Below are 23192 nucleotides of genomic sequence, written 5' to 3' on the forward strand. Positions count from 1 at the left end.
TACATTGTTGTTATATAGAGAAATATTTAAATTTCTTTAAAGGTAAAATATTTCTTAAAATGATGTTTTGACTATCTGTGATAGTCAGGCTATACTGGTTGCAATAAAAGAAATAGTATAATGTTTGGGACACAGGTGACCAAAACCCCTAAAAAGAAAGAATCAATGTAAACTCACATTATTACACTTCTAATGAGGTCCACCATGACACCAAAGTCATGACAAAAGAAGCTGGGCAGGGATTTTTCCAACCCCGAGGATGAAGTTTCAGTTGCACAGATCATTTAAACACTGTATCAGCAACTCAAGGGCAGAAATAAACAGGGCAACATAATGTAAGCCCTTCTCAAATATACAAATACTTTGCTGCGAGAAATATCAACTATATATTTTTAAACATAATGTTTATTTAACATGTTCATACTTTAAGATGGCCACTTTGTTGTAAAAGACATAACGACAGAGAATGCACTTAAAAGGTTGAAAAATCCAGAAAATTCACCCCACAAAGTCGGTTTTAACTGAGACAAACTGCCTTAAGTGATGTGCCTTGAATCATCTTGTAGGCCTGAAAAGTAAAAGTTTGAAAATGACAATCTCATCGGTTTGGACGTGGAGGGAAGTGTGCGTATCCGACCTTTGAAGCGCTCACCTCATCTCTCCTTGACCCTGGAGGACACACGCAATATCAGTCAATAGCAGACACTCGAATCGGACTCAAATGCCACTCAGGTTGCAATGTGGGTACGTGCAGGCCGGGTTTTGAAGAGGAGGAGAAGGCCATGAACAATGCTGAACCAGTTTAGTACTTATAATGAACGGAGAAAATGTATCTAAAAGCATTAGATCTTTTAATGACAAACAACAACTGATATTATACATTTACATGTGTTGCAAATTTCTACTTGATCAGATTATTCGCGGGCTTTTGCTTAACAGCATTCATTCAAACTGAATCAGATGTGTAACCTGAAAGGCACACTGGTAGTGTTTTACAAAGCGGGCGATATAAAGACATTCATAACTAATTGAAAACAAAAACATTCTTCCAAATGTAACATTTCAAGAAAATAAAAGTTGGCCTGTAGAACCTTTTGAAGGAGAGAACCTAAATGTTACAAGCCACCGTTGCAAAAACACACAGCAGCCAGCACTGTGAAAACTCCCCGTCATCTAATGTTACTCGACAATAACTGACGTTCAGCAACTGTCAATGTCTCGATGCTCAACAGGTAGCATCCAGATTGCATTCATTTACAAAGGGTGTTGAATATCGAACAGTGTATTTTAAAAAAACGCCATTATTACTGTGAAGCGGATTTAAAACCACAAATCAGATAAACTATTGCACAGTTTGATGGCTTGATTTTTAAAATGTTGCTGTCAAGACTGGATCTGTGTGTCACCGGGGGTAACTGTCAAACACAATGTCTTGACACAACGGATTCTGCATTACAATTTGCAGCAGGGTTCATCCCCAAATAACAAAACTAACTACAATCACAAGTAAAAGCCTGGGACTTCAGACAATGGTGACAATGACAGGTATTTTACGGCGCATTGCGTAAGATCCCACCTGTCAGGGAGTACGGCTAGAACATCTTTCCCCCTATCGGTGACATGAGAGTATTTGTACCAATCTGTACTCAAAACGGACCGTTTTTATTTTTCAGAAATAAATGTTCAATAGTTTTGTTTTACAAAAACTAAAAAAAGACGACATGGACAGCATTTCTGTTCCTGGCACCCAGAAAAAAAAAAGATGTGAGAACATGTGCAACAAGTCCTTGTGCCAGTAAGCAACCTCCCTGGAACACCCAGACATTATAATGCCATGTGATAACAAGCAGTTGGAGCTCAAGACCAAACAAAAATAGGTAACGAGCTGATAACCAACGTAAGAGGACATGTCAATCATCTCAAGAAGCTCTGCTTTTGGGTAATATCCAGTCTTTTTGTTTCCTACCCAGCAGCCAAGAGGGAAAGTCACAGTAGGGTCAAAGTTATTCATCATCACTTTAAAAGGAGTACTGTAAGTTAGTACTATAAAATACTTTCAGACGGACAAACCAGCATCAGGGGAGGTCGAAATGTAGCCGGCGGGTTCTAATGCGTCCTACAAATCTTCGTCGTCTTCCTTGTCATCAATGTGGTTGCTCAAGAAGGCCTCCTTTTCTGGCGACGCCTCTGAATTGCGACTGCACTTGCTCATCTCGGTCTCCGGGGACGAGCGGGCCAGCGCGCCCTCGGCGCTGTGATGGATGCCGTAGCAGAAGTAGATCACGAACCCTGAAAAGCCAGAGATCGATACAGTTGCTGCAACTATTCCTGCTGGGGAGACGGTTATGATGTTGGAAATGGACGCCGCCTACCTATAGCCATCCAGAAAGAAAACCGTATCCAAGTACCCCTGTCCAGCTGCATCATCAGGTAAACATTGACAAACATGCTGATCACTGGAAGGAAGGGCAGCAGCGGAACCTAAAGAGTCCAGTATCATAATGAAGAAAGCAATGCGTTAAGAGGAAGTAAGCCAAAGGGTAAGAGTCGCAGGTAGCGTTGGAACAAACCCCCCCCCCCCAAAAATCAAACCTTAAAGGACAGCTTGGTCTTGCTCTCAGGCTGTCTCCAGATGATAAAGGTGAGGAGAAGGCAAGCCATGAAGATGACACAGAGTACCACGACGTTCCACACGGCAAAGCCTCCATGCACTGCCAGTACACTGAACACCAGGATCAACGTTCCTGCGCAAGAACACAGCTAACTCGTTTTCATCCCCCCCCCCCATCCAGGACTCGGTGAAGACCTTTGAATCCGTTGAATCTTCAATCACTCACCCATGAGAGAGGCACAGATGTTGACGGAGAAGCCGGACAGTGTGGATGGCTCGTGTTTACTTGGGAACAGGAGGGTTTTGAAGCTGAATCTCTCCTCCACCCCGGGCAGGATGCCCATACTGGGGACACTGATGCCGTCACTCAGCTCCACCTCCTCCTGAGTATTGGCCATCTCATACATCTGACTGGGCTGCTCGGGCTGGTACCTGAAGCACACACACGATACATTACATGGCTGACGCTTTTATCCAAAGCGACTTACAGTAAGTGCATTTCAACCGTGAGGATACGAACTCCAACGAACGAATTTACAACTTGCTATAAATAAGAGACATTATAAGCAAACCCCCGTGCCCGGAGACCCTCGACATATGTCTACTCCCCCACTGACCTGAGCACCAGCACACAGGCAGCCACTAAAGTGTAGGCCAGCAGCGTCCCTATTGACATCAGGTCCACCAGGTCCTTCAGGTCGAACAGGAAAGCCATGATGGCTTCAACGGGCAGGATGATGAAAGGAGAGAAAGGGGAACAAAATTAGAAGAGTTGTCTGATGCTCCGGACCTTTGCTACAATAAGAAAATTATATAGAGAGGCCCGTAATGTGTTCTCAAGGTGTTCCATAAACACACGTGAGATTTAAATGACTCGGCCCATCTAACATTCTACGGTGAACCAGGTAAACATTGTGTCAACATTCGCATACTACGATTATCACAGCGCAAAGGTCAGCAAACGGCACACATAGAAAATAGTTTGGTAACTTGCTTTGCCTGAAATGAACTCTTGCCATGTAAACATTGCACCTTTAGATGATAACAGCCACTCATTTGGGCCAAATAATAGCATCCAATAAACAGCCGACAGAAAGGTCAAAGCGGATTGTGCACGTAGTACTCCTTTTTTTTTTTTTTTTTTGCTTGCTCTTGTCTTTCTTTCATTCAACATTTACAACTTTTACATCCTATTTTCCTCCCTTGACGGCCTCTCTCTCTGCCCCGCTTTCCCCTACCGGTCCCAATTTAACAATCTTACCAGACATAACCCCAGCGGCCACAGTGGCCGTTAAGGGGGATTTCCTCTCGCTGACACGGGACAGGAAGGAGAAGAGCAGGCCATCCCGAGCCATGGCAAAGATGATGCGGGGTAGTGGGAACATGGAGCCCAACAGACTGGGGAGGCGTTGGGTGGGGGAGGAACATCAGGTTGGGACGACAGTTATAGGGGGTGGTGGTAAAGTGGGGGAGGACAGATGGAAAGAGGTCAGTAGGGTAGAAATTAGATAAAGGAGAGAAATACATTTGGCAAGGATGGTAGCTGCAGATTCCCGAATGGCGCGAGCAGCGGGACACCGAACTGGGGCGCGAAGCTGGAGCGAAGATATTTTAAATCCTAGCATGCAAAATGTCTCTCCCTGAAATAGCAAATATGGTGTCCCACATGCATTTCACTCGCCATTTGTTAAAAATAGAAATATTTGGTTACTTCAGCAAGCAGTTTAGTTTAGAATTCCTTCCCACAACACCGACCCCCAACCCGTATTAGTGGCATGCCTTAACCGACTACACAGGAGACCTGGCCATGACAGTGAGCGAAGCCCCCTCCATGCTGGAGTGCTGATTACTGGCAAGTTTCTTCATGACAGCGTTTATATACAATCTGCAATCGGCAGACCAGAGCATTTTTTTTTCTTTGACTCACACCAGCAGCTTAAAAAGAAGCCTCTTTGGAAATGGATGCTGATTAAAACATGCGTGTTAGTGTCTCACCTGCCCCTGCGCCAGAGGTGAGGGTTGCGGTTAGCGGGGTTTTGGTGCGGGGGCTGATCTCGGCCATGAACTTGAAAAGCAGCCCATCGTCGGCCATAGCCCAGATCACACGGGGCATAGGGAACATAGCACCCAGCAGGCTAACATGGGGGAGGGGGGGGGGCCAGGAAATATAGCGTCCACGCTTACACCCAGAATGCCGTGAGACGTACATGAACAGAGACACTAGCTCACAGACACAAGCAACATTATACAGAACGTTTATATACCATGATATACTGTAAATTGTGCAAAAACAAGTAGAGTAAGAATAATAGTGGCATGCAGAGATGTAAGAATTCTAGATCATAGCACAGGCATTCAAAAAATGCATGTGTTTAGAATAATGCAACCATTTTTGTGCATGTGGTGGCCTTTGTTGACATGAGTTACATAATAGCGTACATACACGGACCATATACCATATACCACATATCGTGTGTGTGTGTGTGTGTGTGTGTAACTGCTTACCTAGTTGACAGAGCACAAAGAGAGCCTACAGCTACAGCGTATTTGGCTCCCCCCCAGCCCACGTATTTAAAGGCTACTGGCAGAGGGCTGTTGTTGTCAAGGAGGTAGTATGGCATCATGAGGGTGAGGGCGGCAGAAACCCCAAAGTACGCCACAAAGCAGATGAGCAGCGAGGACACGATGCCAATGGGGATGGCTCTCTGGGGGTTCTTCACCTCTTCACCTGGGGCGTATACGAGGAACAGAAACAATCAATCATGACATTTATAAAAAAATAATTAGTTTGGCCTTTTTCAAATTTCAAGAACTGAACTGAACTTTTAGATGGATTATTTATCTAGTCCAGGATGAGATTTTTATTTTGCACCATCCGCTCTAGCTACAGAGCGTTCCATATTTACGATCTCCAGATAACTAGCCAAAAGAAACACTGGGATTTTGTAAGAGTATGAAGAGTACTCAAACCGAAATGCTGCAAGCGCGTGCTGTCAAACGGGAAACAACATTCTCCCATTGGCGAATCTAAAAAAAGCATTTGTGGAGAGAGTTTTGCACAGTTTCGCAACACGCTGAGGCTTAACGTCCTGTTGCCCCCCACAAGACGGAAACACCCAAGCATTCAGCTGCAGGTGATTATGCAACAGAGCTCCTGGGTGGAACACTCGCGTCTTGTTCTGCAGTGAATCCACAGAGAATAGAGGCTGGAAAACACTTTCTGGTTCCACACTGACATCACCGTTAATTACCTCTCCTGATGGACCCTGTTTTTAGGAAGGTCATGGGTAACATGCATAAGGGGTAAAAATTGTGTGGATGTATGTGGGGTGGGGGAGGGGGCGTAAGGGCTTAGTGCCAATTTACCTCTTAGTGACCTCAATACACAAATACCGATGTAAAGGTTTAGGGCGGGCTGAGGGTGTGTGTATGTTGTGTGTGACAGACATGCCTCCACAAGCTAAACTCAAGAAAATCCTTTAGCCTCAACTCTCACACCAGCCAATACGAATTCAAGAAAAGGGGGGGTGGGAAGAGCTGGGGGTCCAGAGAGCAGGCAAACTAGAAGGACAGGTAACCTGTTAGATACCAGCCATCTTTCCTTTAGAATATGGTGGCCTCGACTCGTTTTAAACGGAACTACACACATGAATTTAAAAGGTCTGGGTTGGCAATGTGAAAAAACATTTAACATTAACCTGCATGACAACGCTGGGTCCAACTCACTAAACTGTCTCTTTACTGTCCTTCTCTTATGTAACACTCATGGAAGTTTAAACAAACTTGGAACAATGGAAATGGTCACAACTACGGATTCAGTTGCAACACCTCACTCACAAACCGACCCAGCCGATAAAGCAACAGAAGGTATAACGGGGCTAACGGAGTCAGTTTTCTGGCACTGACCTGTGGTGGCGATGCAGTCAAATCCGACAAAGGCATAGAAGCAGGTAGCAGCTCCCGACAGGACGCCGGAGAAACCGAACGGCATGAAGCCGCCCGCTCCTAAACTCTCTCTGGTTGGTAGGATGTCTGTCACACTGATCAGGAACAACAACAAAAGAATGGTTAATATCCGCATGAACAACCTTTGCTGAGTGCGGAGTGTCGTCCGGCTGAAAAGGGTAGAATCAAACGTATCCTGTTTCCCAGAGCGTCTTGGATATAAACGTGAGTGTGTGGAGCCACATTCTTACTTGAGGCTGGAGTTACTAGAGTAATTTGCATGTAGGATCTCTTCGGGGTCCAGCTGCCAGTTCTTCAGAGTTCCTTTGACCAGGCCGGACACCACCATGAACAGCAAAACCAGGACGTTGATGCATGTGAAGACCTTGTTCACCATAGCGGACTCCTTGACTCCAAATGCCAAAAGACCTAAGGAAATGGAGGGAGACATAGATAGAACATCTGCATTGAATATCTGCAACTGCACTGTCTGTTGAACACAGCACACTGGCAAAGTCAAGTAAGCTCTCTGTGACACGGGGGGGGCAAAAAAAGTTTTCCCTACCTGTGAGGGTGAATATGATGATAACGGCAAACATGTCAGGGTACTTTGCCAATATACCCGGTGCATTCATGGACATGTACTCCCTGCAGAACTGCTCTATGCGCTTGCCTACCAACTCGTCGAAAGTGGCGCTCCACGCTCGGGCCACGCTGGAGGTACCTGAGGTGGAGAAAGACCACTTGAGGTGAGATGCTTTTGGTTTGTCGTACCCTCTCACTCACTTTCACTATCAGTGTGACCAAGGATTTACCAATGATGTAGGAGAGGATGAGGTTCCATCCAGTGATAAAGGCCCACAGTTCCCCTACAGTCACATAGGAGTAGAGGTAAGCTGAGCCCGTCTTGGGAACACGCGCCCCAAACTCCGCATAGCACAGACCCGCCAGCACCGATGCTAGTGCTGCTATCAGGAAAGACAGCACAATCGCAGGACCTATGGGAAGGTTGGGGAGGGACAATAGATATCAGATGTTTAGAGGCTTTAAGATTTGTCTCGTCTACCGATCCGCTGGGCTGTCGGCTTACCTGAATTTTCCCGCGCAACGGCGCCGGCCAGCACGTAGACGCCAGCGCCCAGCGTGCTACCCACGCCCAGGGCCACAAGGTCAAACGTGTTGAGGCATCGGGACAGACGGGAGTCTTCTGTGTTACAGTCCACCACCTTCACCCGCAGCAACTGCTTCCCGAATCCCACGAGCTTCTTCAGCGCCATGGATCACAGTCGGACCTTGGCGACTGGGAGGTGGTTGACCAGGGTCCAGAGGTCACAGTGGGGAGGGGGAGAGGTCACACACAACCTAGCAAGGGAGAAGGGAATTTAAAAGGTCCTCACACTTCTGGTTCATAAGAGTGCTTTAAAATAGCAGCACAACCTTTTGTATCAGTATTTCAATGAGCACATGGTCGCACATCGGGGAAGTGTTACACATTCGATTAAGGGGGTTGCACAATCTTGAGGAACTTGCAAATAGAACACTGCTTCCTGCGGGGTTACATAACGAAATCCAAATCCACAATGTGTGACTGCCGGACAAAAAACAGAAGCCTACAGGGATAATCCATCTTATTGCTGGGTGTGTTGCTGACATGTGTAACCAAGCTCACGGGAGAGGAGGCCGATCCCACGGACGCACAGAACAAAACACTTTCCTCGAAACGCGCGAGACTCCCTACATTGCGTTATTCCACGTACAGCTGAAGAGAAGACATCGACCGTTACTATTTACCGCTGCAATGGTACAACCGGGACGGTCCACCATTTTCAGCCGTTTGAAAATGCATGAAACTTCCTCGACCCTGTGGAGTCGTAAAGCAGCTGTAAGACCTCTTTCCTGGTTGCTGAGAAGATACTGTGGGTCAGTGGTCTGTCCAACATGTCATTCACATTCCCCAGGGGTGATCTCGCAGACTGAGAGGTAATTCTTGATATTGACCCAGAGAGGGCGGAAAGAGGAATGGAGATAGGAAAGACGGCGGGGTGGGGGTATAAACAATATCCTGCAGCTATGCAAGTTCGGTTGCGGCCTGGCTCATTTAGAAATAATGGCGGCTTTCCACTTGAGGACATTATTAACCCAGAAAGGTCATGTGGACGGTACAACAGTTGCGTCACACTTCAACACAAGGGTAAGATAAGGTGACAACCGTGAGGCCTTTTTTCCATTCTTTCCAGGGTCAGATGCCAAACTATTGGGCAACATGTGGAAAGTAATACATACATATATATATATATATATATATATATATATATATATATATATATATATATATATATATATATATATATATATATTATTTCTTTTTTAATAAAATCCCTGAATATATGCTTACATGTGCACTGGAGATTTTTGGCTGTTCCACCTGCATCTTCTATTAAGTGCTGCAAAGGTCCCATTATGTGCACTGTGTCATATTGAATAAATTATGCTGCTTTTAGTCAGTGAGGCTCGCTAGATCTTCTTTAAAAACGACGCAAAATGAATCATTTTATGCCATTAGAGGCCTACAACCCAATCATGTGCATTTTATTAAAACTTATTGATGGAGCATTTTATGAATTTACTTTGTATTTAAAGAAAAAGACAAACTTTAAATAGTTTCTGTTGTTCTTATAAAAAACATTCAATATAGAAAACAATAAATGCACTAATAGCCAAACATATGCTGGAACTTGATGGATATATGGGTGAGTCTTGGAGGTGGTCATTACCAAATAAAATTCCTCGTAGAAAAAACTAAATGGGACCATAATGATGTTTGTGTTGCATTGTCTCACTTCCCGTGGTCACGTCCAAAAAATAAATGGTATGCAAAGGGAAACCACTGTTTGCACAAATAGTCTACAAATTACTGGAAACCAGAAGCAGCACAACTGCTGAACCCACGCTTACAGTAAGTTATTATTCCACCCAAATAAATAAGTAGCTGATTATTACAACGGGCTGTTTTTGTTAAACCCTGGAAGGTCATTAACGAAAGTTATCCAAATATCCAGGAACACACACACACACACACACACACACACACACATATGCATGCATGCACATAGCAGAGGGAAATAGCCTGCATGAACCACATGATCCATCACTGACCTGGATTTGACACATAAGAGAAGGACATCCGGCTATTCCTAAAAATGTTATGTGTTTTTTAAAATAAGACGGTACAATGAGATACTCAATGTCGATGCCGCCGATCAATGTCGAAATCCCAATAAAAACTGTTTCCAGGAAGGCAGAATGAGGAACTACATGGAGTACTTACTTCGAACCCCCTAGAAAAAGGCTTCACCTGTTGATCAGAGCGAAACTTTGACAAAAAAAACAGTGGCGGACCGAGGGATTAAACGGCACATTTGTTGACCATTCTTAAAGCTTCTGTGAAGAGTGCAGAGCGTTTGACGGCAGGCGCTCTGAAATAGAACCTGGAAAGAATCACATGGCTTTGCTATTCGAAGCAGCACACGCACGCATGTACACACGAGCGCAGTCAAAATGTGGCAGGACTTGGCGGAGCATGAAAACCTGAAGGCACATATTTTATACCGTTATACTAACGTTGCAACCGGTAAGATCTTTTGTAAGTACGGAGGTGGAGCTCCAGAAATGGAACACGCGATCTGCAAAAGCAGCAACTACGTCTTTAGGACCCAAAAGTGATGCAATGTAACTGGTTGCAACCAGACAAGTCTTTGCATTGGTTTCAGAAATACACATTCCTACTCATGCACGCTGTTTGAATTCATTGAAATGTACATCTTTACACAGTAACACCACAGGAATAATTTGTGGGGGGTTTTCAAGGGGAAATAGCCTTGCAAACTTCCAGACTTTAGACAATGATGGCCCTTTCTTAACTTGCAACATGCACAGATACACCAGGGTAGAGAGAGTACAGCAGAAGGAAAAGGCAGTGCCCTTCAGTGGGGGGGGCGGAATAGAGGGTGTGATCCTTTGCAACCTATGAAAGTGCACCACAAACATGACACTGCTTGACATTCAGGAAAACTAAAGAGTACTCTTTAATACTACCTCCGAGATTTGGAATGAATAGCATTAATATGCTCCCATATTGACATAACAAGTACCTCCACCACATTTTTAATGTCTCATATGTTGGAAGGATAAAAGGTTTGAATGAATGTTTACGTATGCATGAAGTGTGGATAGTTTGGGATCCTTCGTTGCAGCTCAAAGACATAGACTCACTATAGGCAGCAGCTCACTGAGTGGAACCAGTTTCTGGAAGTGGGTTCACTGAAAGAACAGCATGCAACTGCAGAGTACCGACTGCTGCTCGCTGACCCACCGCATGGCCCAAAGAGTCACCTTGAACTTGGTTGCAACCGTCAGTCGGTGAGCAACAGGCAAAATCAAAGTTTGGACTATTGGATATGAATATATATATATATATATATATATATAGGAATAGGATTTTGTCACACTAGTAGGGAAAGTATGTAACTTAGGACAAGGGACAAGTGGCCTCAACGTGTTTCGGCTATGGACCGGAGAAGTACTCGGATGTTCCGGAAGCATAAGATTGACCCTTTACTCCATTCAGTTAAAAAAATAGCCAAATCCACGCTGTCTCTTTGCGGACGATCCAAGATGTCCAGAAAAAAATATTCTGGAAAAAGTAGTTTATTAATCCAACCATCCACATCTTAGCCTTTAGACATTAACACGGTACTCAGTTACTCAGGTACTCAATAAAATCAATATCCGATTCCTCTGAGAGAAAATGGCACGACATGCAGAAATGTAAATGTGTATTTGAAACATACGTGTATTCATTTATATTCAGTATTAGTGCATCCGGATAGTCCATAGGAACGCGCCAGGTAGCACCGCCTGACAACTGAAGAGCTGGTAAGGATCGTCGACCCCCCCCCCTCCCCCCATTATATTCAAAGATCACTTTCAGGACCTCAATCAGTTTCTATTCCGGCCGCAAGAACAGCTACACATTGTGTGCAGTGTTATTGCTATTATCCGACATCATAAACCTCCAATCCATGTTTTGTACACAACACAAGCTATTTACTGCAGCACCAGTTGCTTCCGTCTGGCCAACAAGTAGGTGGGAGGGGGGGGGGGGGGGGGGGGGAAGCCAATGTCAAAAACCCACCGACTGCAACTCGTTTCATTTTCACCGTGAGTGCAAACCAAAGAGAAAATACAGGTTACGCTGGTATTACAGAGGAAACCAAACGTGTTTCCTGGAGATACAGCAGAGAGATATGAAGCCCTGATATCTGCACGATCTCGGGGGAACGTGGGACGCCGCCACAGCCGGTCCCCTCGGTGCGTTCGTTTGGGCCTCATCCAGGCCTGCAGTCAGCAACTTGCCCGCCCGTGACCCCCTTTCAGGGGAGCTAAAGTTAGACCGACCGGTCCTGCCCGCAGGATCCAAAAGGTCAACTCTTGTTACGAAGTCAAAATATAGCAACATGCAGGATGGAAATATACAGTCAGTCGGTGATTTGTCTCTTCCTTTTCTTTGGTACTTCTTCCGCCGAACACTGTTGATCGACTGTCTGAATGCGCTTCCAGCTGCTTTGTCAGTCAAACCCTGACGTGAATTCAAAGGCCGAGGAAGGTCGAGTACGTCATACCTCCTTCACACTGAGACACTGTACGGGCCTTTAAACCCTGTTCACACTCTCCTGGTTTACTGCACGTTAAGAGGGTACATGGACATAAATAGATGGATGTATGGAACCACAGACCAATCACATGTCCTTTATGGTACTTGTCACTTTACTGTGAGGGTAGAGTTGTGTTTGCTCTGTATGGCCACTTGCTGCTATCACTCCGGATTACCCCCCCAGCGGGGTGTAAACCTCTCACTCGTGGTTTGGGATCCTGGACGGTCGCATCCCTTTTTTTTCTTCTCCCCAGATCCCACAGCTTTCCTCGCGCGCATCGCCAGCCCCCTTTACGCACCCCTGGGGGGCGGGGGGTCCCGGCGCTCATATTACATGCCCACGTTTAAAGACTTTAAACCTCTTAAGCGGAGAATCCCCCCAAACGTCCCTTGTTCAGCAAAAAAGTTGCAGGACATTTGTGCAAACTCGGTTGTGTAGTGCGTCTCTTCGCTGCGGGAAAGCAGCGGGGGGCGCGCGCGCTTGAGGAGCAGTAAAAAATGGGGGCAAAAGAAGGGGAGCATGCGGTTTACGGCGTGGAGGCTTTCTGGAATTAACGTGCCCTCTTCCCCTGCGCTCCGTGGATACAGTGCAGCGTGGGACACGGAGGCTAGAAAGTTAGTGATCACACACACACACACACACACACACACACACACACACACACACACACACACACACACACACACACACACACACACACACACATAGATAGATACACACGCGCGCGCGGCGCGTAATCAACTCATTCCACGAAGCGCAACGCCGCTTTGGTACGAGGAGTTATTTACCTTGTGGCTCCTGCGGGAGGGCATCAAGCGCTGCTGCCGGTTAAATATTCCCTCGCGGTTTCTGAAAAGTGTGAATTGGAACAACAGCAACAAAAAAACGCCGTCCGCGCATACGCGAGACAACTTTAAATGTCCGCCTCTACAGGTACTGGCAATGTTTTTTTTTTAAGGTTTCGGGTTGCTCTGCATTGCGCGTTCAGCTGGAGGAAGGGAGAGGAGGGGAGGGAAGGGGAGGGAGGGGAGAGGGAAGCAGTCCCGCCCGCTCATCGCCATTGCGGTTGCGCAATAGCCATCAGCCTGGAACTGCGAAAGAAGCCGCTCGAATCAAACACTCATTCGTCAATGAGAAGGGTTTCATGTTTACAGCCTGATCCAGCGGTTTGATCGTGTAACAGGCAACGTTCACAGCTGCTCACTTGAAGCCTCTTTTAAAACTAAACTGAATATTCGGATGGATTCATTTTATGGAGGAGTCCTTAAAGCAAATATTCTGAAAAAAGTGAATCGAAGATGCAAGGCCGCTCTCCAACGAGCCACAAACTTGATTGAAACGAGACAGTGATCCTTCAAGTGAATACTTTATTCACAGGCAAGTAAAACGCTAAAACAAAATTGTTTTACAAAATTGAATACAAAGCTCAGAGCTGTGGCGGGGTCATCGGGGAGGCCCGTTGGTGACACTGAAGGGTGACGTGGTGAACAAAAACGATATCAAACTGAGTCTGAGTGTCAGATCAGTAGGTTTTCATTCTTATAACAGAGTACCGTCCTACATTTTTGCAGACTTAAAAAAAAGTTTTTCTGCCAATACGACTAGAGAACGTGAGAGAAATGACGTGGGTTAAGCATTTATTACATATTACCAGGTTGACTACGGTGTCAATATAGAGATCAGACATTTCCCAAACAGATGCCAGTCACCCACATTAACAATTGTTTATTCTGAATAAATTATCCATTTAAAATATCTTCCACGTGTAGAACAACCAGAGTGTGTTTCTGGGCCGACTGTAGAAGGCCTTATTTCAGCATCCGCCTTGTGTAGAGCCTGGGTGAGCACAGCGTTCTATACATTATTCACAATATTTACACATGTCTTGCGCCTTCTACTTTCAGGCAAAGTAGCAACTGTCAAGTTTAATTTGAAGTCCATTCATGCAGTTTTTCTTCTCCATAGAAATCCAACCATAGGGATCCCACGACTGCAATGAGCTGATCACGACATAAGATGTATGAAAGGGGTCCGTTGCCTTGTCCTCCTCTACGACTTGGCCTCCAAAAAAGGCTTGATGTCTTTGATGCCGTGCTCTGCGGCCACCGCGATGATGTGGTTCAGAGCGTTCATGTTGCCCAACAGCTTCACAACCTCTTTGACTTGGTCCCTGTTGGCAGAAATCGGTCATAAACGACACGGTAAGGACAAGGTTTGTGGAGTTTTTCTTGTATATATTACTCCAACAGATGGCGCTGTAACTAAATTAAACTGCAGTGCGGAGCTTCTTACTTTGCAGTGCGCCGTTCGACGTCAGACCCGCCCAAGCTGCCGCGGTACAGCGAGCTGGCCAGGTGGGTGAGGTAGCGACAGAACGGCTCCAGCTGAGGCAGCGTGTGCTGGCCCTTCAGTCCCGAGAACCAGTGCACCGGCAGACACTGCACCACCTGCAAAGAGGTTACGAGAACACACAGGGGGAGAGTTGAACACGAGCTCCCCGTGTCACCATGTCCAGGGTGTCGCAAGCTGCCGCGGTGGACGGCAGCCGGTCACGCTGACCTGGGTTGAGAGACTTGGACTAGAATACAAGCATATATATATATATATATATATATATATATGATAAATCTCATCTCGACACATAAAAAAGTATTTAATACAAGAAGATGTCTCTGGAGTCCTTTCCAAACCTACAATCTGGTGTGAAGTTTCATTTTCTATGAACATAGTGAGCACAGACATTCACTCGGAACTCATTGCTCTCTGATGGCGTCTCGTCTTAGAGCTTCATCTAACAAAATGCCCCCCCTTATCTGTTCAAATTGTAATGAAAACAATCAGTCTCAGATGCGATAAGTGGATATAAAGTTGATGGAGTAAGATAAGAACTCAAGTCACCATGTTTCCCCTGTACCTGCTGTCTGATGCCTAATGAGTGATAACACTAAACCCAATCCAGGGTATTCTCATAATCAACCATTGAACACAGGGGGATTCGATCTAAACCGCTCTGCTGCGCCTATTCACACGTGAAGCACGGAACTAAAACACAACCGGTTTGCCTGCTACCTTCTGGCACTTTGGGACATTGTCCGCTCCGGTGTCGGTGCTCTGCAGTGCAGAGAGGATGTATCTGTTCACCGTGCTGTCCAGTGCCAGGTCCTTCAGACAGGAACTGGATAGGATTCCTTCCCACTGCAGGATGTTGTCTAGTAGCTGAGAAACAAACACAAACTGCATATTAACAACCATCTTACTACCACAGAGGCAAAAACAACAATGTGTTTACTCCACAAACCTTAACACATGACCAGAACTGTCGCTGGTAGAATAAGTAGGGGCCGCTGTTCTTGTTCTCCAACACACTGGACAAAAGAACACACATTTAATCAGTTATTAACAAGTTTTACTCATACGGACTGAAGAAACACAGACTGGACTTCGTCTAATATGTCACATACTTTTTGGGGTAGAGTGGAAGGAAGACATCTTCATCTAGAGTCCGCCTGGTCCTGAAGACAATGGTCCTCAAAAGCTCCTTAAAGAGAGAAGGAAATCAAGATGACCACAATAAAAAAATAAAAACAATCCCTTGCTTTTGCAGATGTCGCACAGCGAGCGAGCGGTACCTGTGTGTATCGGTTGTCCCCATGCAGCACGGTGGGGTAACCTTTCATTAGTCTGTGAATGAAGCCCACCAGCCCGGCTGTCTGACTGTCGGAGAGCGGGTCCCACACTTGCTCTGCCAACACTGCCAACACACAAACAGATCCATGAATGCACACGACAGAGTTGCGCCTGAACTGCAGGGTTATATTAAGACGGCCTTAGCATGCCGAGTGCGACCGCGTGAGATCGTCTACCTGTCAGCTTGGAGAGGATGACCTTCTCCACAATAGCAGGTAGTAAGCCGATATCCCCGTCCCCTCTCTGCAACACACTGTGCTCCTCGAAGCCGTAGAACAGCAGAGACTCGAACCAGAGCATGTACTCGAAATTTGCACACGGCGTCTGGGCCGGGGAAGATAAAAGAAAGGAAAAAAAGAAAAGGCAAGTGGAGTTAAGTTTACTACTCCCGTTTCAAAAAGAAAATGTTTCCCACTAAAATCATACACATCCTTTACCTCAAGGGGGTTCCATGTAATCAGCTGCAGACGGACTAAAGGGTTGAAGAGTTTGGGCAGACAGAGGCCGATGTAGGCGTCTCTGTAGCAGTCGGCGTATTCTCTCCTCCACACCTCGAAATGGGATTTGATGCAGTCCAGAGAATGAAAGTCCTCTACCACGTCCTCAAACACTTTCTTACACTCCCTGACGATGCGATCTGGACGGGACGACGGGCTGCAGTTAGGCGGGAACTACAGAACGTCTGATGTGCGGACATTTCAGCGGCGTTTTAACCAGGTACCTCTCTCTGTGTTGAAGCTGGTGATGTCAGTTGAGGTCTCCTCGTCGTCAGATGACAGGCCTTCTTTGTGCTCGGCCCTCTTTCCGTTCTGCTCTCTAGCTTGCCGCCGGCGAGTTCTGCAGCCGCCCGCAATAGGAATAAAAAATAAATAAAAAATCGTTCAGCTCATTAAAAACCACGGCACTAAAATTAGTCATTTAAAACTGTAACTGTAACAGGGTCTCTTGCTCGCCAAACCTGTGATTTACAAAACGAGCCAAATGAGCCATCAGGGCTTCATATGTGAATTAAGAGCTGCGCTCTGCAGTAAATGTTGGCATGGTGCGATATGTGCTACTTGTCTCAGGAACTTGAGCCTTGAACGCGTCTTTGACCAACGATTGAGCTTCATACCGTCGTGCTTCTCTTTCCGCTATCCTCCTCTGACGACTGTTCTCTTGGTACGCTGCACGGTCACGACCAAAGGAGTCCAGATTAGGAGCCATGACAGCCTTACCTGCAAGAGACAGGAGTCATGTTAGAGGCAGCAAGAAAAAGCTGAGACAGCCCATAACCTCATTCTTATTCTGAATCTACCACAACAAATGTAGAGTGATCTAAACAATGCCTCAAAAACAAACAAGTTGGTACAGGAAATTAGGATTATTTAAATCGTAAGTTTAAATACTGACCGAACACTGAAGTGTAAAAAGTAGCACCGGCAACGATACATATTTGTTACAAATAACTCAAACATAATTCATTTTCTAGTCACTTACCTGGCTGCAACTTCCTACAGTTACAGTGAAAGTGACGGATGACAAGTCACTGACAGATCATTCTTTATCTTTACTTAGTGACTCATTGCTTGAGCTGAGTGACAACCACCCAGCTGACTGTGAGACTAAACGGCTCCTCCAACTAAACAGTTCTCATGTACGCACATGCTCACTCAAACCACACCTCGATCAAACTCAATCATACCCATGTGGGGAAAACATAAATGGGGGATTGTGGGTAACAAGGATGTGGACGGCAAGCGCGCACACACACGCACACAGAGAACTAACGAGGCCGTTCAAATAAATCATAAAAACCTTCAAGATGGACTGACTTGAAAGGCTTGCAAACTCCGACGATTCATCTTTAATATCATCCTGTCTTCTCTGGACAAGTCGTGAGGCACGTTGCCTTAGTAACTGGTGCATGGCAGCCTCCAGCTCCAGGACAGCAGGCACCTGAAAGATATGATGCCTTCTGTGACCTCGGACCCATAAAAAAAGCAGGGCTCCGAGTCACAGGCGGTGCTGGGGGGCACAAGAGGAGCATGATGGACAGTGTGATACTGGAACCAAAATATTGCTGCTGTTGGGTTGAAACTCGCGGATCGCTCAAATGTAATTATTTCTTTGAAGGAATAACGTGTACCCTTTTGGACTTTTGTTCAGCCAACCTTTCAAGCTGAAAATAATAATGCGAGTTAACAGCATTATTAGATGCCTTGTGGGGGTTAACGCAATAAAAGCAGTAAATTGTAGAGCTGACGTTTTTGTTATCCAACATTGGCAATATACAGTTTCAGCACTGACGTTTACACTGTATTCACTGCATACTAAGTCACACTGACAATGGTGGTTCCAAGTGTCCTGTTTCCAACACCTAATAAGGTTTAAACAGACATTAGTGTGTATGAGAAGACACATGTGGACAGCTGGCCAGCCTGTTCTCGCTTTCCTCCATGCAGCTGCTGCTGCTGCTCTGCTGCTGCTGCTGGATCAAGACTGGATTATTCTATTTAGTCATGCATTCAGGAAGTAGTCAGTTATAGCATGTGTCCAAAGACATTACTCCATTATGCTTTAGTAAAACTGTTAAGATCGGGAGGTCTACATAGAGTTGGCTATGCCACTATACTTGGTTCTCATACATCTCATTGTACGATAACTTTTCTTTTTGTATGCAATGCCTATTATGAATTAATTAGGACCCTCGAGTGATTGAAAATGTAAAGAATAATATCGGACTTACTGTGAAGTAAAAGCATTATATGTTTATACAAGCAAACACTCGCAAAAGATTAAATAGCAGTTGTGAAGTAACTGGGAAATACATGGAGTGCGCTCCAAGTCCCTAATTTGCACTCAAGCCTGATTTATGCTTCTGCGTTTTCAGAGCGACGCAGACGCAAGACCCCCTTGCGTCGCTTTTCACACCTCCTTGCGTGTGTCGAGACATTTTCCTAGGCTTGCGTCGAAAGCGACCTTTACGGAGTCTCACATTTCCGCTTTCATAGCCTGATACCGCCATTATTAAAACGAAGAATGTTTACGAGAGAACGGAGCAGATTGAAGAACTTTTGTCGGAAGAAATGCGCAAATATGACCGCTTATACAAGCCGTCATTGGCGGGTTGTAGAAGCGGGTTGGATTCACAGAGGGAGATCGCCGCAAACGCCGGTCGAGAGGTGCACAAAGTTGTGGAAGAAAATAGGGGACAAATGTGTCCACGATGAAAAGCAGCAGTGGCGATGCACGGGGCAATAAAGTCTATGATAAATAAATAAATAAATAGATGTGACTCTCTAAGTCGTCTTCAACAAAAACACGTTACTCCGCCTGTTGTTCTGGCGGTGAATTGCTCTGCAACACACGCAAGACTTTTAGAAGCATGAATTAAAACGAGTGCGTCGACACAACGACGCAAACGCAGAAGCATGCGCCTTCACACAAGCTCTGTCACTTAGCGTCAATAACAGCATCTAAAAAAAAATACATGTTGAATCTCCAATCCTTTTCTCACTGGATCCTATCACCTTAAAAGCCACATCAAGTGGTCAGAGACGACACAGACACAAATCAGAAAACGGCTAATCAGACAGCAGATAAATTCTCCCTTACCTTTTCACTGAAACACTCAAGCAAGTCTCCAACATACCCTCGCATCTCTTGCAAGAATTTATATTGATCTGCATCGTCATTGGACGAGGCCTCCAGCTGCAGTATGGCGCTCTCGGAGGCCGCTAGGTCTTCCTCGATCTGTTTGTAGCGGCCGGCGTTTGCGTTGTGGCCTGCGCGCATTTGGCCGAGCCTACAGACGCACGACACACATGGAAAGACAGTAATGATGACTTAGGTTGAGAAGGAAGAGAAAGGCTTTAAAACTGCCCCCACCATGTGACCACAGAGACCTCACCAACATAGACTAAACATTGAAGAGACAGAAAACTAAAATAATGCCCTCTTGGGTAATTTTAATGGGTGGGGACAAACGTAACCCTCTCTATTCCCTTAAATCTGTTGGCTAGGGCAACAGCACACAAAGATTGGCAGCAGCTGAGCTGAAGGCTGACGTTAGATGGCGCCGCAGTCTTCCACTGAACCTACCTATCCTGCAGGCGTTTCTTTACCAGATCAATGGACACGGGCGTTAGATCACCAATAGGCGTCCCGTAGTGAACGGAGCCATTGTCTGCTCGGCCCGTCGGCTTGGCGGTGTGCGGGGCCGCCGTGCTGTATGTAAACGGCATGCAGTAGGCGGAGCCATAGGGTTGGCTCTCGTAGCTGTTCTGGTAGTAGACCGTGTTGTCCTCTGGCTGGATGCTTTGGACCTAAAAAAAACAACAAAAAAAACACATTGCTATAAATACGACAGAAAACCAGAAGGCTTTCGATATACAATGATAAAAACAGAGAAACGCATTAGTCTTTCCCAGCTGTTCAGAGGGTCCGCACAGCTTACCTGGGGTATGCTGATTCCTTTTCTGATCTGCTCCTGCTCCCAACGGCTCACCTCCTCGTCCTGACCGGTGTCCAGCGCCTCGTCGTCACTGCCCTCAATGCCTGCACGTGTGAACGGGGTGGTCGTGTCTTAGACAACAGATCGAAGCGGGTTTCATAGAATCATTCAGCAGTCACTGCGGCGTTTTCTTAGATTACCTATCTCCTCTGCGATCTTTTGTCTCTGGCTTAAGTTCTTCACTCCGCTGAAGCGAATCCTCTTCTCTTCCTCGTCTTCATCGTCACTGGCATCTTGATCTTCTTCCCGTACCATGCGTTTCTTGGGAGTGTCCGTCTCTATCAGGGGGGCTTCCCCGCCTTGCTCTCTAGCGAGTTGCCGGCGCTTTCGGGCGGCATGGATGAAAGCGGCATCAGGGATCTCGCCTATCGTAAGAAAGAAAAACAGGTCTCGATTAGAGCGCCAACAGATCAGAGAAAGGTACAGCCGTAACAGAATTCCTTTAGGATAAACAAAGATAATCAACAAACAAACTCATTGATACTATTACGTAACACTACAGATCTGTTAACAAGAACAGGAGTTAACCCATTCTTTAAAAACGGGGCTCAAATGAGGGTTTCACCAATTTCGCCAGTGCTGATAGTTGAATCATTTAACAGGCATTTTAGTGCGTGTGCGTTACCTGGTCTCAGGCTGCTGAGGGAGGAAAGCGTGTTAAACGAGGCTCCAGTGTGGTTGCTCTTGGAGACTTGACCTTGCGCCGGGCCACCTTGACCCTTCGCCTCCTCCTCCTCTGTACTGTCAACCTCCATTTCTTCCTCCCCATGGTCACTTCCCACTCTGCTGATTACTTCCTCTTTGATGGAGACCAAGGTCTGCGGTGGCGCATCTAGGAAAGCCGGATGCAGAGACAAATGAGTGAGGAGGATGACAGATCCAACAAATGCCTTTAACTTCAGAAAGATTTAATCTGGAGAGGGGGGTGGGTGTTGAACCCACACCCCCCTTGTGTGTTTTGAGGAAAGTAGTGGTTGAATGAGGAGAAATACAATTCATATCTTCTACCAAAACAGGCATAAACGTTAAAGTAAAAAGCAGACTCCTTTTCCAATATGATACTTTTTACAGTTTAAATATTTGCTGAGATATGGTCTAAAGTCACAGTTCAATTACAAAACTATAATGCCTGAATTAAGCTTTATGACGTCTACTACTTGGGGCCAAACGGCACGGCTGCAGATTGAACTGTGTCAAAAGTATCGTAACGTTACTGATGTCACATTACATGACATTCGTGGGGGGGGACATCCAACCTGATCTGACGTCCTGTTTGACTCCGGACTTCTCCAGGTCCTCCTTGTATTCTTTCTTCAGCTGTTTGACAATCTTCTTGCTGTGATTGGATTTCTTCACCCGGAACACCTCGGATTCTTCTGTTTACAAACGCGAGAGAGTGAGCGGGGAGTCAAGCGACGCGAGCACTTCCAGCTTAAATTGACGGTATTAGGAATAGGAAAAGAGGCACTACAACTTCAACGGTAATGAAAGTAGCATCGTGTGTTAAGACGGAAAGTTAAGTTTCATCCGTTTGTAAACCCGTGAGGACGGCACGGTCTCCACAACACATGTTGACGGGCTAGCTCCGTTAGCATCGGTTCACCAAGTTAGCTTACCTTCATCGTCGTCGAAACTCAGCAAACTGGCTTTCGTGGGTCCCGCCGGCGTAGCAGTGACGACGGGCGGTTCTTTGCCTTTCTTCTCTTTCTTGACAGCTCTGACATTGCAGACGTTGAGCTGGAGCCCGTTGCTATGGTAGTTGTCCGCGCCGCTGGGCGCTGCGGGAACGCTGTTTTCCGAAGTCTCCATGAACGGGATTTCCTCCGCAACGGGCCCAAACGACGGCAGCGGGGCCGCTGGGGGCTGCCGACCCTCCTCCTGGTCCTCCTCGTCGGACGCATTCCGCCGTCGAAAGTTAGCTCGTTTTGCCTTTTTGAACATGATGTTTTTCTTCCGCTAAATGCAACAGCGCATGATCTGACCGCGGAGCACCTTTAAGATTGTGCTTTAAGGAAAACCAAACTATCCGCACCGTGCGAGGTCAGCCATTTTCTGTCAATGTTGAGTGTCTTCTTCGTGGTCTAAATGCCCCGCTGAGCGCGTGCATCGTGGGCGTGATACTGCCACCTGTTGTTCAACACTGGTACAGACGGGAATTACGGCACCTATTGTTCGAGTAAATTTGAGACCGACGATAAAAAGTTTGCCAGTTTGTCAATTGTATACAATGTATGTTTACTTTCCAAAGCCAATTGTAACAACAGTGTTGCTGTTTGCCTCTGTTTATTATTTGGAAGCACTTTCGATACATGCCCAACTAAATTAGTGCTTTATTTGTTATTACAGGATTTTACATATCTGGTCCACATGACCAATCATATATATATATATATACATATCATATATGTTTATTTTTTTGCCCCTTGTAAGTACATAAAAGGCTGAGTGCTTCATTTTTGTCCATGCTTTTGCAATAATTGTAACATCTTGTAAAACGTATAGCACAGAGCATTTGGCTGTGTGAAAAGACCATTGTCCTCAATGTGAAGAGAATTATTGATGACGCTGCTGTAATTGAGTAATTGACGTGGTCTAATCAACCTGTAACATCCTATAACACCCCCAGGTCATTTGTGTTTGTCAGCGAAGCCTGCCATGACATGTTTAATATAAAGCCGCCATCGTGGAGATCACATGGAAGTGCAAACTTTGCACTGAAATTCGAATTAAAAAGAAAAGT

General features: G+C 45.9%; 2 protein-coding genes and 1 long non-coding RNA gene across 8 annotated transcripts; 1 reads left to right on the top strand and 2 right to left on the bottom strand.

The window, feature by feature from the left end:
* Positions 1 to 830: 830 nt before the first annotated feature.
* slc7a1a (solute carrier family 7 member 1a) lies at positions 831 to 13299 on the bottom strand. 6 transcript variants are annotated; one of them, XM_078106650.1, is made up of 14 exons: positions 9885 to 10003; positions 9713 to 9750; positions 7647 to 7918; positions 7372 to 7554; positions 7122 to 7280; positions 6808 to 6985; positions 6518 to 6651; positions 5117 to 5339; positions 3873 to 4009; positions 3229 to 3331; positions 2838 to 3043; positions 2593 to 2744; positions 2373 to 2481; positions 831 to 2289 (listed from the first exon to the last, which is right to left on the bottom strand). In XM_078106650.1, exons 3-14 carry the CDS (start codon positions 7831 to 7833, stop codon positions 2117 to 2119), a joined length of 1944 nt encoding a protein of 647 aa, XP_077962776.1. In that variant the 5' UTR covers positions 7834 to 7918; positions 9713 to 9750; positions 9885 to 10003; the 3' UTR covers positions 831 to 2116. The 6 variants fall into 6 exon arrangements, with proteins under 6 accessions (XP_077962776.1, XP_040036380.2, XP_040036384.2 ...); XM_040180446.2 differs by lacking the exon at positions 3873 to 4009 and adding an exon at positions 4607 to 4746 and having other exon boundaries at positions 9885 to 9995; XM_040180450.2 differs by lacking the exons at positions 9713 to 9750; positions 9885 to 10003 and adding an exon at positions 13059 to 13299.
* LOC144410356 (uncharacterized) lies at positions 12336 to 14371 on the top strand. Its single transcript, XR_013468370.1, has 2 exons — positions 12336 to 12884; positions 14236 to 14371. It is a non-coding gene; the product is annotated as an uncharacterized LOC144410356 (long non-coding RNA).
* paxbp1 (PAX3 and PAX7 binding protein 1) lies at positions 13620 to 23192 on the bottom strand. The gene is made up of 18 exons (XM_040180451.2): positions 22069 to 23192; positions 21709 to 21828; positions 21078 to 21284; positions 20593 to 20817; positions 20396 to 20496; positions 20041 to 20264; positions 19555 to 19744; positions 17772 to 17895; positions 17072 to 17174; positions 16679 to 16794; positions 16395 to 16594; positions 16134 to 16281; positions 15900 to 16021; positions 15732 to 15808; positions 15569 to 15635; positions 15340 to 15486; positions 14563 to 14717; positions 13620 to 14440 (listed from the first exon to the last, which is right to left on the bottom strand). The coding sequence occupies exons 1-18, from the start codon at positions 22391 to 22393 to the stop codon at positions 14320 to 14322; spliced, it is 2772 nt and encodes a 923-aa protein (XP_040036385.1). The 5' UTR covers positions 22394 to 23192; the 3' UTR covers positions 13620 to 14319.

This window comes from Gasterosteus aculeatus, chromosome 7 (genome assembly GCF_964276395.1).
Source record: "Gasterosteus aculeatus chromosome 7, fGasAcu3.hap1.1, whole genome shotgun sequence".
NCBI lineage: Eukaryota > Metazoa > Chordata > Actinopteri > Perciformes > Gasterosteidae > Gasterosteus > Gasterosteus aculeatus.

Bases quoted from the DNA above. Each gene is read 5' to 3' on its own strand.
- paxbp1 (XM_040180451.2), bottom strand. From the start codon at position 22,393: ATGTTCAAAAAGGCAAAACGAGCTAACTTTCGACGGCGGAATGCGTCC. The intron at 21,829-22,068 runs GTAAGCTAACTT...GTTTGTAAACAG, and splicing joins GAGTTTCGACGACGATGAAG to AAGAATCCGAGGTGTTCCGG. The intron at 14,441-14,562 runs GTAAGAAGCTCC...TTCTGCCAACAG, and splicing joins GTCGAACGGCGCACTGCAAA to GGACCAAGTCAAAGAGGTTG.
- slc7a1a (XM_040180445.2), bottom strand. From the start codon at position 7,833: ATGGCGCTGAAGAAGCTCGTGGGATTCGGGAAGCAGTTGCTGCGGGTG. The intron at 6,652-6,807 runs GTAAGAATGTGG...GTTCCTGATCAG, and splicing joins TCTAGTAACTCCAGCCTCAA to TGTGACAGACATCCTACCAA. The intron at 3,044-3,228 runs GTCAGTGGGGGA...TGTGTGCTTCAG, and splicing joins GCCTGTGTGCTGGTGCTCAG to GTACCAGCCCGAGCAGCCCA.